This window comes from Agelaius tricolor, unplaced genomic scaffold (genome assembly GCF_023055355.1).
Source record: "Agelaius tricolor isolate 1412-34295 unplaced genomic scaffold, bAgeTri1.0.p SCAF_38, whole genome shotgun sequence".
Taxonomy (NCBI): domain Eukaryota; kingdom Metazoa; phylum Chordata; class Aves; order Passeriformes; family Icteridae; genus Agelaius; species Agelaius tricolor.
In genome coordinates, this window is record NW_027269298.1 from 3549390 (window position 1) to 3563924 (window position 14535).

General features: G+C 55.4%; 1 protein-coding gene across 7 annotated transcripts in view; it reads right to left on the reverse strand.

Moving 5' to 3' along the window:
- The window catches only part of GPSM1 (G protein signaling modulator 1), a 66065-nt gene that overhangs the window by 6394 nt on the left and 45136 nt on the right, over positions 1-14535 (reverse strand). The window contains exon 1 of one of the 7 annotated variants that reach the window (XM_071453950.1): positions 12041-12151. The exons of 4 other annotated variants lie outside the window; for them this stretch is intronic. In XM_071453950.1, coding sequence (XP_071310051.1) covers positions 12041-12085 — 45 coding nt within the window. In that variant the 5' untranslated portion in view covers positions 12086-12151. Of the gene's footprint in view, positions 1-2458; positions 3167-3375; positions 3728-12040; positions 12152-14535 lie in introns of those variants that run through there. 2 more of the 7 variants (XM_071453952.1, XM_071453953.1) reach the window with 2 other exon arrangements.

A 14535-nucleotide genomic window follows, 5' to 3' on the forward strand; every position in this document is an offset into this window, starting at 1 on the left:
CCGAGCCATGTTAGTGCTGTCAGGGCTGTGCCAGCCCCAGGGCACCAGGCTCCCTCCAGCCAAACCCTGCCCCAGGCCTGAACCTCTCTAATTAAAATGCCCAAATGTGACAAGGCAGGGAGCTCTGAGCTCCTTCCCTGCCAGGCTGCTCCCAGCCCCGAGGCAGGAGCTGGGAGGGCAGATGGAGCTGTGATCCCACCCTGGGGCTCTCCATCTGCTCCGAGCTGTGCTCACCCAGGGCTTGGCACAGCCAGGGTCAGGAGGCTTCCTGAGAGCCAGGGCATCCCTCGTGGGGCTGAGCAATGCCCTGCCACAGCACAGACACACAGCCACATCCCCAAATGCTCCTGGGCACCAGCCTCAGGGTCCAGCCCTCAAACCACTTCTCACCTCGTGGCCGGTGTCCCTGTCTGGCCTCATCCCCCATCCTCTGCCTCCAGCGCTGCAACTGCCCAAATTCTGCCAACTGTCACCTTCCTGTGGCAGCCAGACTGTCACAAGGAGTAAAACCAACGGTGCAGAGGGACCCGGGGGCTGCTGGCACTGCAGAGATCACCCCAGGGCAGATCTGGCTGCAAACACACTTGTCCTTGGCACGGGCACAGAGACACTCCCACCTCTGCCCACACAGGGACAAGGACACGTGTAGAGCCTCTGCTCCTGCTCCCTGACCTCGGGCAGGACAGGGATGGCACCATCCCAGGCAGGTTGGGGTCCCACTCATGGGGGTCAGAGCTTTGTTCACATTTTCTGAGAGTAGCAGGGAGCAGGACTCCCTCTCCTCACACAGGTCACTGGAAAGCATCCAGGCTTTTGCACACATTCCCTTGCTGCAGGAACAGGCTGTTGAACCTGCCTGGGTGGATTCAGGATGTGTAAAACCACAGCCGAGGTGTTGGAAAGGCAGCAAAAAGCAGCTGCAGAGTGTGACAGGAGCCTGCTCTGCCTCTGTCCCCTCTCCCTGCAGGCTGGGACCACCAGCTCCCTCAGGAGCCCCAAGCCAAGGTCATCACACCCCGTGGAGAAGCACAAATCCACCCATTTTCCTTTCTGATAAATTCTCACACCACATTAACACCTGTCACAGTTTTGGGATGAGAGAATCCTGGGCTGCCCAGCTCTGCCCCAGAGGTGCAGGACATGGAGCAGCATCTCCTGTGGAAATCCCTCAGTCTGAGCACTCCAGATGTGCAGGTGAAGCCAAGGCTGGAGCGATCCCAGGCGAGGCAAAACAAAGTCAGAACTGACTCCTGAGCCTCACCCCCCTTGGCCATTTTCACTGGGATTCAGGAAAGCCATTCAACAAAGGCAGAAAGGCTCTCTGCAAGAACTAAACCACCTCCAGCTCCCAACACCTGAAGGCACAGCCCAAAAATGCCCTGCAGGGCTCTCACCTTGGACCCGCTGCCCACCCGTGACCCTGCAGAGAACACGTTCCCCACGTTCCCACTGCCAATGCTGGGATCAGCACCTGTCCCAATCTCTCTGAGCCACGCAGACCCCCAGCCAGCCCAGCTGTGCCCCCACCACACCAACATCTGCTGCCAGAGATCCCTCAACCCAACACTGGTGGTGGCTTCTCCCACAGCTTCCTGCTGCCCCCACAGCAGCTCGGGATGCAGCTCTGCCCACAGCGCCGCTCAGCCCCACCAAAGCCTGTCAGATCTGCTCTGGGACAGCGTCCCAGAGGTCCCCAAGGACCACAAAAGTATTTCTGTGCTGGTCAGGTCATGGCACATCCCTCAGCGACTCCATGGTCACCCAAACATGGTGGGACATTCCCTTCGAAGGGAGCTTCGCCCACCAAACCAAACCACAGACACCCAAGAGCCACCCAAAGGGCCAAACCTTGTCCCTCTGTCAGACCAGCTTCTCTCACAGCTGGTGTCCCCAGGGCACTGACCTGCCTTTGGTTCCCCTCCTCTCCTCCAGGCTCAGCTCTCGCAGCCCTGACCCAGTGCAGGATGGAGCCGTCAGGTTCGAGGGCTGCTCACTCCGGCTTTGTCCAGCCCTCCCAGGGACAGCTGGTTGGGATTTGCAGATCCCAGAGGTGGATGGACCCTGGTGGGTCTGGTACAGCAGATCCAGCTCAGGAGCTGCCGCCTGAAGGTGCCTGGTGAGTGCCCAGGTCAGGGACGAGCGAGGAGGGTTCAGCATTTGTCACTGTCACCCCTCGGAGCGCGCTGCCTCAGCATTCAAACGTGGCCACCACAATTCCACCTTATCTCAGGAGGACACAGCCTGGAGATGAAGTGACCTGACCAAGTCCCACAGTAACAGAGCCAGCAAGCTGCCCCCTGGACCAAGTTCTCCCCTGTGGACAGTCCTTGGAGATCCGTGCCCTTGCCCAAGCAGGCGCTTACCTGCCCTGGCAGCTCTCCATTCCCACACCTCTGTGCCCACATGCCCTGCCCTATCTGCCTCTCCCCTGTGAGCCACACATGTCACCACTCCTTACCTCTGCTCTTTTCAGGGCAGCCGACCTCAAAATCTCCAGGCAGGAGCAGGGCTGGTGCTGCTGGTGACCACCAGTGCCAGGAGCACCTCATCCAGGGCTGTCTGGCAGTCTGGCAGTCCCCTGCACTCCCCAGCTTTTCTTTATCCTGCACCACCCCACACCTCAATCCACAGAACTCACCGTGGGGGCTGCACCTCTGGCACAGCCACAGCCTCAAACCCCAAAACCATCAGGCACTGAACTTCCCAGCCTCACCTGGAGAAAGGCTCTGAGGGGGAGGTTTGCAGAGAGGCAAGCGGGGGCTGGAGGAGAGGAGTGGAAGGAAATCCCTGGCTGGAATCCACAGCCTGTTTTAAAAAGCAGGAGCTGAAATGCCTGGAGAAGCGTCCCTGTGCTCCCGAGCGGGGCTGTCCCTGTCCCCAGGCACCAGCTCCGGGGCTGGAGTCCCCACTCCTCTCAGCTCCAGAGGCAGCAGAGCTGTAAAATGCTCCCGGTCTGCTCAGGACAGGCAGCAGAGCTGTAAAATGCTCCCAGTCTGCTCAGGACAGGCAGCAGAGCTGCAAAACTGCCCGGTCTTTGCTCAGGACAGCGCTTCCTTTTCCGAGCCAATCCCCCGCGGGTGACAGACGGACAGACAGACAGACTCCCCGTGTGTCCCCCCGAGCACGGCCGGGCTCAGGGACCTTCCCTGTGCCGTGACACACAGCCCACCGAGCAGCCTGAGCCCCACCGGCAATATTAACAATAAAAAGTTCACACCGGAGCTACCTGAAAACTTCAACCCCCCGAGCGCACACACGGCACATCCCGGCCCGAGCGAATCCTCCGTGTCTCCGCACCCACCTCCTCCTCGCGATGCTCTCATTGCAGAGGAAGACGGACACACGGACAGACAAACCCCCGTTTCCCTCACTGACCTCAGCAGGCGGCTCCGGCTCTCACATGTCCGCGGGCAGCAGCGCTGGATGCTCCGAGGCTCTGCCGGGTTTGTGCCGAGCGGGGTTTTTGTGCCCAGCGGGGTTTCTGTGCCCAGCGGGGTTTGTGCCGAGCAGGGTTTTTGTGCCGAGCGGGGTTTCTGTGCCCAGCGATGTGAATGAAGAGCGTCGCCGGCTGCAGGGACCCGTCGGGTGCGAGCCGAGGTTTAAAGCGACAGCCCCGCTGCCACCTCCCCCCGGAGCCCTGGCACGATGGGGAGGCTCCAGAGATCGCTCCCGGCTCCCTCACCTCGCTGCCACGATCCTCCCGTTATTAGATGATGCTCTTAAACACACAGTGCAGCTACGTGAATATTTAGCTTCCCTTCCACCTCCTCACCTCCCACCCGCCACACTCACTTCACCTTAAAAATAGATCGGGATCGATTCTCCCAAACTACATCTGCAAACACGCTCGGCTCCGCGGGCACAGGCAGCACACGCTCTGTGCACACACAGACACACTCTGATCGCTTGGATTTAAAGCACCAAAATACTGAAGGACCATTTTTAGCTCCTGATAGTCCTCCTGCTCTTCATATTATTAGATATGTGTGGTTTTTTTGTCTTACTGCAAGAGCCTAGGCTGCTCAGCCATAAGCATCTCTTGATTTAAATGTAACACTGCTCGACAGAGGGAAATTTCTAATTGCAACAGGGTTTTAAACAGGGAAAGATGGAAATGCCACACAGCAGCCAAAGAGCTGCTCTCACGTTTGTGAGATGGGAATTACTGACAGAGAAATGGGGCACGGGGAGGAAAATCACTTTTCCAAAGGGGCAAAATGGGGACAGAGCCCCACTGGCACTCTTGGCTCTCTGTCCACACTTGTCCTTCATTCTCATTTTTCACTGCAAAAGTAGGAAATCACTTTAACCTGAACAGCTTTGGGGAACTGCCCATGCTGTTCCACACCAGTAAATTCATTTCCAGGAGCTATCCAGTATTTTCCAGAGAAAGATGGAATCTGTCTGGGACCTGAGATCAGGATGCCTGGCTCGGTACCTGGCCCTGACTGAAGAAGAAGAGAAAGGTGAGGGAAGGCAGGGCACAGCCACAGCTCCTGTGAGCTCAGTGCTGGTGCTGCAGCCCTGTTCCCACTGGGGCTGAGATCAGGGATCCATGGACAGAGAGGGCAACGGGGGAATGAACCAAGGTGGGGACTCTGCCCCTGATCCGAAGAGCTGAGCCGCCTTTGGAGAGCTCTGAAAGAGGGAATCTGCAGCTGGAACAGGGGGAAAGGCAGAAAAGGGGGATAACAGAGGGGGAGAGGTGCTTGGAACAACATGAGGAAATGACATTTTCCCTCTGAGTTTAGGATGCAGCAAAGAATAACGAGCGAGACATCTGTGATCTGCAGAGACACCACCTACCACGTCAGGCTGGAGCTCAGGAGCTGAGCGTGCCCCGGGCACACGTGTGCCCTGCACTGTGCCCAGCCCCTGGCACAGCCCATCCACACCCTGCCCGGCCCCAGGACGTGCACACGCTTCCCTCGGAGCATGAAATTATCACCCTCACTTGGACACTTTTCAAAGATTTTTTTCCCTTTAAACAACTCGCCCACTCATCCCTATAAACGCCGGTGCTAAAAGCTGGTTCTGTTGTTAAGATTTCAAATAACTCGGGTTTTATTGTTCCAAACAAAATCAAAATAACTCACCCACGCTGCCTCCTTCCGAAATGCAGTCAGTGCTGACCTGTTGGGACCATGCCCTGCTGCCACACAGGCTCAAGCACAGGGCTGTGCCTCGCTGCAGGTGACAATATCACTGCTGATTGCATTTGGAGGGAGCCCCGGGGGTGTCAGCCTCAGGTGTTACTGACACCTCTGATCTGTCTGGAAGCCACTGCCACCGTGACCAGATTGGGCCACTTTGTGCCACAGCCACACAAAAATGGGATTTTCTCTTTTTCCTCAGCTGCACAACAACCTGTCCTGAGATCACAGGTCAGTCCAGCCCTCACTGCTGAGACATGGGGGAATTACTTCTGGTTTCTCTTCTGTGTATTCACACAATCCTCTGCAGTTAATGTAGCAACTTTTCCATGTGGATTTTGACAGCATTTACCACGCCAGGCTGGGTTTCCCTGGCACTATTTAACACAAACACACCAGCCTGGATTTAGCACCTGGAGCTTGTTTTACTAACCAGGGACACAAGGTAGGAGCATTCTCACTCCAGGTCAGTCCCTGGAGAAGATGAGTGGCCAGAGAGGTCAGAATGGCCCATCAAGAACCTTAAACACCAAAACTGGGAGTGAACCTGAGCTACTGCTTGGAACAGCTCAGGCTGGAGGTGGATGACAACAAGCAGAAAGTTTTTGGAGTGTAGCTCTCACCCAGGGCTGTGGTACCTGGCTGTGCACACCAGCACACACCCAAAGCAGTAAAACACAGGGTTTTGGCTACAACTCACTGCAGTGACTGACCCTGCACCTGGAGAGGGGGGAACCAGGACCATGCTCAGCCGTGGAGTCTCAGCTGAGCAGCACTAATTTGCTAAACTGAAATAACTCCGTTGCTTGAAAGGGTATAACCCATATTCCTGGTTAATTAGCACAAGGTTAATATATAGAGCACTTTCTCTATCCACCTCCCCACTCCAAGCCCCACAGAGCAGGGCAGGTGAGCTCCTCTTCAGTGATGGAGACAATCCATGCTCCAGCTGCTCTCCCCATCCCTTGCACTCCCTGCCCCTCACATTGGAACCTCCTGACAGTTTGCTTTGAAAATGCTTTGCAAAGAAAGCGTGCACGTCTCTGGATTGCCAAAACTGTGCTGCTTCCTTGAATCAGACTTTTATTTAGACACCTACTTGCTCTGAGCACAGCGAGGTTTTCAGAAGGAGCTGAGCAGATGCAGCACCTTCCTCAGGGGTGGTGGGGATGGGGAAGTGGAGCTGTGCACACCCATCCACATCAGCACCCATAACACATCCAGCCTGCACATAAACACCCCTGCTCAGCACACACCCAGATGTTAATTATTATTTACTCCCAGCCCAGAAACGCCTGAAGGCCGCGTTCCAGATCAAGGCTTTGTTGTGCAAGGCACCCGACAAAACACGAAATCCTGGCCCTGCTGGGGCTGCTACCTGTGGGTTTGCCACTGCAGCCACGGTCTGTCTGACCTGCTCAGGAGAGTTGAAACAGGCAAGACAAAAATCACATGCAAAGGCAGGAGCAGCTTCTCCTATCAGGCAGAAGCATCTCCTGCTCTGGTACCTGCTGCTGCAAAGGGCAGGATGGAACCACACCCTGTTTGGGGTTTGCTCCAGGGAACACTGGCATTCAAGTGGCTTTAGACACAGGCAAAAAATCCTCCTGGGACTTTCCTGCAGGTCCCAGGGAGTGGCACCTCCTGCACCCAGGCACAGGCAGGGCCTGGCTCTGCTGGCTCCCAGACAGGGCTGCATTGACTGCCCTGCAACGAGCACTGCAGGGAGCTGGAACTTCCCCTGTGGCACAAACAGCACGATCCAGGCTGGAAAAGTGGGATCCATGGGATGGTTTGAGATCACACATCTCCCAAGGGGAGCCTCTCCAGCCACCCCTGCACTCAGAGCCCTCACTGGGCTCAGCTCTGCCAGGGCTTCAGGGGCCACCCGGGGAAGGGGAAGGAGCCAGGGGCTCTGAAAAACCAATCTTTGGGCTTTTTAGATTAATTGGTGTAAACTGCCTAGGGAGGCTTAAAAATAGCACAGCTAATGGAACATGTGGATGCTGAAGGTGAGGTGTGAGCAGAGGCCACGTTAACCTGACACGGGCTGTGCCCAAACCAGGGACACCTTCTGTCCAGCTGTGCAGGGACACCTTCTGTCCAGCTGTCCAGGGACACCTTCTGTCCAGCTGTCCAGGGACACCGTCTGTCCAGCTGGGAATTGCTGCCCCCCTCAGCTGCCTTCACACCCACTTGGGGACAAGGGAACCTCTCTGCTGTCACTGCAGGTTTTATCAGGAGAGCTCCAAGAAACAGCCCCCAAACCCTCCTGTGATTCATGGATTCCCATCCTTCTCCTGCAGCCATGGAGGGCCCTGAGCCAGCTCCCAGGCAGCCTCAGTTTCCTGCACCCTGTCCAAGTACAGATGCAAGGACAGCTCAGAGAGACCCCAAAGCCTCTGCTCACCCTAAATCCAGAGGAGAGGATTGCATTGATGGGACAGGGTCTATCCTAAAGCAGTGACTTAAGGAATAACCTGTCCCCTGAGGAGGTCACTGCCTCCTTGAGCCCTCCTCCTGCCCACAGACTGCAGGGATGGAGCTGCCTGGTGCCAGGGAAGGCAGCAGGGTGGCCTCTGGGCAGGATGCCCCACTGGCTGCTCTCTGGGGCTGACCTGCCCTCCCCAAAACTGAGCAATGACAGAAAAAACCCAAACCTGCCCCAAGGCTGCGCTGTGGTTGTGTCCTCTGGGGGAGCCTCCACTGCTCAAGAACTGAAAACAGCCACAATCAAAGATAAGGCTCAGACAGAGCTGGTCTGGTTGTACAGCCCTGTCCTCCAGTGAAACCCAGGAAACAACAGCAGCAGCATTTCCTGGGTTTCAATAGAATTCACAGAAAGAGAAACACAAGTTATTGGTACAGAAAGCATTCTTTAGGTAGCCCCAGCAAGCACAGCCAGACCATGAGCCCTGGCAGCACAGGGACCTGCTGGATCCATCCATGCCAGACCCCCCAGCCACAGCTGGGAGCTCAGGGATGGTTGTGCAAGAAAATCAAACACAGCCCCGAGTCACCAGAGGCCCCCTCGTCATCTGGTGTCACCCCAGCTCCAGGGATTTAAGCCCAACTAGGCCGATTTACATCCAAAGAGAACCTGGGCTATGATATTTTTTAAGCTCTTCCACCATGTGAAGTTTAATAAATGCCAGAGGCCAGAAGTGTGAAGGTACAAGGTGCCCCAGGCACAGCAGAGACCCAAGAAAGGAATGAAAGGTTCCAGATTTTGAGGGAAATCAAACATTTGGAGGCTTATCGCTCTGGGTTTGGCTTCAATTCATCCTTTTTCCCTGTGCTGTTCCCTTTAAAGTGACAGTTTCTAGGAAATGGTGAGTGTAACATCTCTTTTACTGTCTCATCCCACTTGATGGCTGACAGTTTGCCGGGAGAAAAGGTTGTGCAAGGAGGAAAGCAGACCTCAATTAGGGTTTCAAAGTGCCAATAACTGCAAACTCAGTTACAGTGAGTCAAGAATGGATTTGGGGAGCTTGGTTTGTCACCCCCAGCCTGGCTCATCGACCTTCAGACCTCCAGCACGAGTCTGCTGGGTGGCCTTGGACAACCAGCTCAGCTTTTACCTCCCTCCCAGGGCAGATTCCTCTGCTAAGAGGCTTTTTCCTCACAGTTCTCCAGCCCCAGAGCTGGCCTCCACATGGAGCCAGTTTAGGATGGAATATAAAGTCCCTGGGTGTCCTTGGTGCCACCCCTGCAGACGCCAGGGCTTGGACACCCTCCTGCAGGTGGCACAGCCCTGGCTCTGTGCCCTGATGTGGCTGAGGCACAGGCACAGGCTTGTGCAAATCCTGTCTCCCATCTCCCTCCCTGACCTCAGCCTTGGGAGGAGGGAAAACACAGAAAGAGGGAGTGCAAGCAACAGAAATATCCCAAAGACAGGGGAGAGCAGGGACACTGATCCCTGCAGCCCAAACAGACACTGCCAACACCAGCCCTGCCCCAGGGAGCACGTGGAAGCTTCCTGCCTTCTCAGGAAGGGTCAATCCTAGATTCAATCCCTTGGATTTGCCCCTCAGGAAGGGCCATTCCTAAATTCAATCCCTGGAATTCAAATCCTGGATCTGCCCCTCAGGAAGGGCCATTCCTAAATTCAATCCCTGGAATTCAATCCCTTGGATCTGCCCCTCAGGAAGGGCCATTCCTAAATTCAATCCCTGGAATTCAATCCCTTGGATCTGCCCCTCAGGAAGGGCCATTCCCAAATTCAATCCCTGGAATTCAATCCCTTGGATCTGCCCCTCAGGAAGGGCCATTCCCAGGCTCCATCCCCCAGGCACGACACTCGCCTGCAGCAGAGCCAGCTCTGCCCTGCCTCCCTCTCACTCACACAGGCTCATTGGATAATTACAGAGAAAACTAAGGCAAATCCCAATTTTAATGCCATTATAAAACAGAGAGGGGGAATTCATTACCTGGCAGCTGTTCATATTCAAGGAAGAAACTGATAATTTGCCTCTGAGGCAACGAATGCAGCAGAGGCAGCAGAAGCCAGAAAACGCTGCTGCCTCCCCCCACCTTCTCCTGCAGCCACTTTTTGCAGAGCTTTTCCATCCCCACGTTTATTTCCCTGCCTCCCATGACCAAAGTCCCACAGAAGAATGACTGTCAGGGTTCTGCAGAACTCCTGAGAGCTCTGGCTGTGTTGCAGCTCCAGATTTGGGGGAGCAGTTCTTACACCTCTCCTGGCTTGTGCAAGGAGCCCACCTGAGCCAGAGAACAGGAGATGAGAGAACCCTACAGCTCAACAGAGAGACCAGAGAGAAAGACAGGTCAGACAATCCAAGATGACTCTGGGGAGACGCCCCTGACTGCTTCTCCCAAGAGCCCAAATCCCTGGCACAGCCTCCCCATACCTGTCAGGCTGGAGCTCTCCAGGTTTTCCTGCACATCCAGGAACCAGCACAGCCTCCCTGCCCCGAGCACTTTGGAAGGTCCCAGCAGCTGAACAGGCAGACAAAGCACTCTGAGAACAAGGCTCTGTTTACCTGCTCACTTCCAAGAGGACTGACACCACCACAGCAGCCTCCAGGTGTCATAGGAACAGTCTTAAATTTAGCAGCAGCTGCCTTTCCTCTCTGCCTGGCTCTGGCTTCTCCCTTCCTCTCAGAGCACGTTCACAGCAGAAAGTCTGACCAGCACTAATGGCATAATTACAGCCCTGCAGCTGAGCAAAGGGAGGCTGTGGGGTGAGGGAGGGTGTGATCTGCTCTGCCCCTGTGCTGTGGCATTCTCACACAGGGAGAGGAAGCAGGGACCAAGCTGATGCTCAAACAGGGAGGATGCAGTGAAGGCTGCCTGCTGTAAACCCCTCATCCCAGCTCCAGAGGGAACTGGGGAAGTGCCAATCTCCCCTCAAACAGCACAAGGCAGCCAGGGAAAGGAGGCAGTGGGGCCAGCAGCCCCCAAGGCTGACACATCCCTGCACCCACCCAGCCCATTCTGCAGCTCCCAGTGAAGTCACAGGGGAGGGATGGGGACGCCTGACAGCCAAGAGCTGCCTGGACAAGCCCTGATTCAGCAGGGACAGGCAGAACCCTCCAGATCTGCTCCCCCTGCAGCACCCCCAGGGCTGACCCTCAGAGGGTCAATCATGAGCATCCTGCAACCAACAATCCCCCAATAGATCCTGAGGCAGAAAGCCACCAAAACAGCTCTGGCAGCCTGCCTGTGGGGTGGGGATGTATGACCTACAAAAAAATTCCTTTCTTTTATGGCTGCCTCTCACTGTCATCATAAAAAAGGCCTTATAAAAACATTTGTCCCAGGGAATGTTTGGAGATGCAGAGTGCTTGAAAATCGTTCAGTGTCTAAATACATCAGCAGCCATCCCTGCAAGTCATCACTGCAGTCACACACAGCTCCTCTTCCCCCTGCCTATAAATGGGCCTGGCTGAGGACAGGCTGGGGGACAGCTCTGGAGGGTGAGGAGTCACTGCCTGGAAGGGGAGAGTCCTGAGGACCAGGAATTTCCAGAGCACAGATCCAGACAGGGGTGGGTTTGATCCTTACCTTGCTCCATGGGTTTAGTTCCAGCTGCTGGACCTTGACACAATAAATTGGTTTGGCCCTTGAGCTCTGGCTGATGCTCAGTGCCACTGACCTCAAACACAGGCCCAGAACTGGGGCAGGTCCCCTGGAAGTCTTTTCCAGAACACACAGCCCCTTTCCTCCATGGGCCCTCTCCATTCTGCACAGAGGAGGGTGAGGGACACAATCTCTGAGATTTCTGAAGTGTTAGAAAAATCCCATCCTTCCAGTAACCTTCTAATAACCCCCTAAAACACATCTGCTACCGAGTCAAACCCAAGCTGGAGCATTCTGACCTTCAGCACAGTGGAAAGAGGGGTTAAATTTATGAGCAAGCCTTTGATGTCTGCAAGTTTCATGTAGTACAAAACCCCTGCTTTGATGTTCCTTTGAAAAGAGAGGGAACTCAGAAAGGTGTGCACTGCACGAGTCCCAGGGAGGGATTTGCAGGGACTTGGATCTGGCTGCCCACAGCCACAGGGACAGAGCTTTAATGCAGCCACTCCTGCTCAGGGCTCTGCTGCACAAATGTGACCAAAAGCACCTCACCCTCATCACTTCTCCCACCCCAAATCCTCCTCAGGGCACTGACAGCCCCGAGCATCCCCAGGGGAGCTGCACACCTGGGCTCCAGGTGAACAGGACCTGTCCTTGCTCATCCCCACACCCTGCAGGGCTGCTCCCTCTCCTGCAAGTGCCACCGGCCATGGCTGGGAAATCTCCCACTCTGGGCAGGGTAAGGAGGGTCAGGAGCCTCCTGCATGGGCACCACATCCAGCAGCAGCTCCTGCAGAGGGTGGCAGGCGGGTGGGAGGCACAGGGGCCCTGCCACGCTCTCCTACCTTCCTCAGCAGCTGGGCCATGGCTGCTCCCATCCATGCCAGCATCCCCACGGCTTCTCCTGCGGGCTGAGCCCTCCTCTCAGGGCCCCATGGAGCTGCCAGGAGGGACAGGCTCCTCTCCATGCCCCGTTCCCTGCCTCCCCTCCGCCTCCTCCCAAGGGGAGTTTCCCAGCACTCGGTAATTAGCAGCATCATCACCAGCGCTAATGACAGCCACCAGGGCTCCTGCCATGCCAGGCTCCAACAACTTCACAGCCATCAGCACGCCCCTGGAGCCTCCCCGGGGGAGGCAGGAGAGCAGCATTACCCCAGCACAGCACGGGGAGAGGGAGGGAAACAGCACACAGGGGATGGATGGGGCTGAGTGCAGGAGCTCTGAGTCAGGCACCTCATCCCCAGCACCTCCCCAGGCTGGGTCTGCCCTGGGATGGAGCTCAGGGCTGGATGTGCCCTGGGATGGAGCTCAGGGCTGGATCTGCCCTGGGATGGAGCTCAGGGCTGGATCTGCCCTGGGATGGAGCTCAGGGCTGGGTCTGCCCTGGGATGGGGCTCAGGGCTGGGTCTGCCCTGGGATGGGGCTCAGGGCTCACCCACAGGTCACATCACTGGACCTGGGTTAATTTTTTTCCCTGCTCACAGTCTGGGTTCTCCTGTGCCATGGACAGCAGAGGTTGTGGCACCCCAGGAAAGCCTCAGATCAACCTGCAGAGATCACCCCTAACTAAGGACTCACAGTTTACCATGGATTAAAGAGAATTTTTGCTTTGTTCCTTGCAAAATGAGGAATCAGGGGGAGTTGTTGCCTGAACAGCCTGACCAGGAAAAGCTTCTCTCCCACTGGGGTGGGGTTTGCTCCCTTTGCCTGCAAAGGCTCCCATGGATGGAACTGCAGCTTTCCAACAGTGACAGCAGAACACAGAGGGGTTGCTTTGCTCATGGCAAAACCCACAGGACAACGCTGACTTTGAACACCCTGAGGTCCAGCCTGGCCAAGCTGGGAGCTCCAACACAGCAAAGCTGCCCTGAAGTGACCCCAGAGCCACCCCAGAGCCCTCTGGCCTCTCTCAATCCCCATGTGCTGCCAAGGGGTCACCAGTGGCTGGCAAAGCCCCACAGGGCCATTGTCAGCCACAGCCCATGGACCCCCAGCTCCACTCCTCAGGAATGCCTTCCCCAGCTCCTGATGAGCGTGGCTCTTGTTTGGTCTCTGGCTGAATGTCTGAGTTAAAAATACAGGGCTATTTCTGGCAGAAGTGGTGGTTTTTTTTCTCTCTTTATATTGCCTTGTGTGCCCCCATGCTGCTGGCTCCTCTCTGGCTCAGATGAGCTTTGTTTTCCTTCTCACTGATCATGTTTGCACCTGTGAGCTGCAGGAAATGTTTTTCCCAGCAGACCATTTCCATGAGCACTGTTGGGAATGAAGAATGAGCTCAGAGAAGTCTAAAAAAAAAATTTAAAACTCCAGTTAGTGTAAAAATTGGGTCTCCAGTGGCCAGAGAACTGAAAGTCAGGAATGTCTGTGGTAAAAAAAGGATGTGCCCACACACTCATGCACACAGGTACAGCAGGATGTGTTCTCCCCATGATCCACAGCTGAGGAACAAAGGACTCAGAGCCAGAATTCCCTTCAAGCATCCCCACTCCACAGCCAAGGCTTCATCCCAAGCTCTGCAGCTCTGACTCTTTCTTAGCCAGCATGAAAATATTTAATTTCTCTTTTTCTTAAATGCCAAAGAAAAACAAAACCTAGGCCTATCTTTTCTGGCTTGGATTTCTTCCATCTGGAATCTCTGCATGATCACAGAACTGTGACAGTGTGTTAGAGACCCAATGCAAAGCAAAAACCTGAATACTTCCAGCACCCATGAGATCACTGATCATTCATGCTTTGTCTCTCCTGGCAACAAGCTGAGGGTTTGGGGCTTTCTCACCTGAGATCACTGAGCTCAAACACCTCCAAGCCCCCTCCCACCATGCAGGAAGGTGCCATCACTGTGGGAGTGAGCTCTGCTTCCAGGGCTGGGAGCAAACCCAGCACAGCTGCAGGGAAGCTCCCCAGTCTTTGTGTTTGCCATGTGTCACCACAAACACCAACACCAGCCAAGGGCAGGGCCCAAATTCAGCAGAACTCTCAGGTTAAAAACAGCAAAAAAGCATCTGGGGAGCTGCCCAGGACATGGATCCTCACCATCCCCCAGGGAGCTGAGCCCAGACTGATCAGAGCAGGAACCTGGAAATCACCAACACCAGGTGAGGAAATGAGCTGCATCTGTGCTGCTCCCAAAGAAAAGCTCCTGGATGATGATTTCTACCATCTCTGATGGATTCTAAGAGACCACTCTGCACACTGACCATCAGCGTGATCAGAACATGAGGCAGAACTTCTACAGTCCCACATTTGGCAGAGGCAACCAGCAAACCAGCACCTCTGGTTGTGTGTCAAAATCCTGGGAAGGGCTCTGCCTTTGGAAGGCACCAATCCCACTCATGGGCCC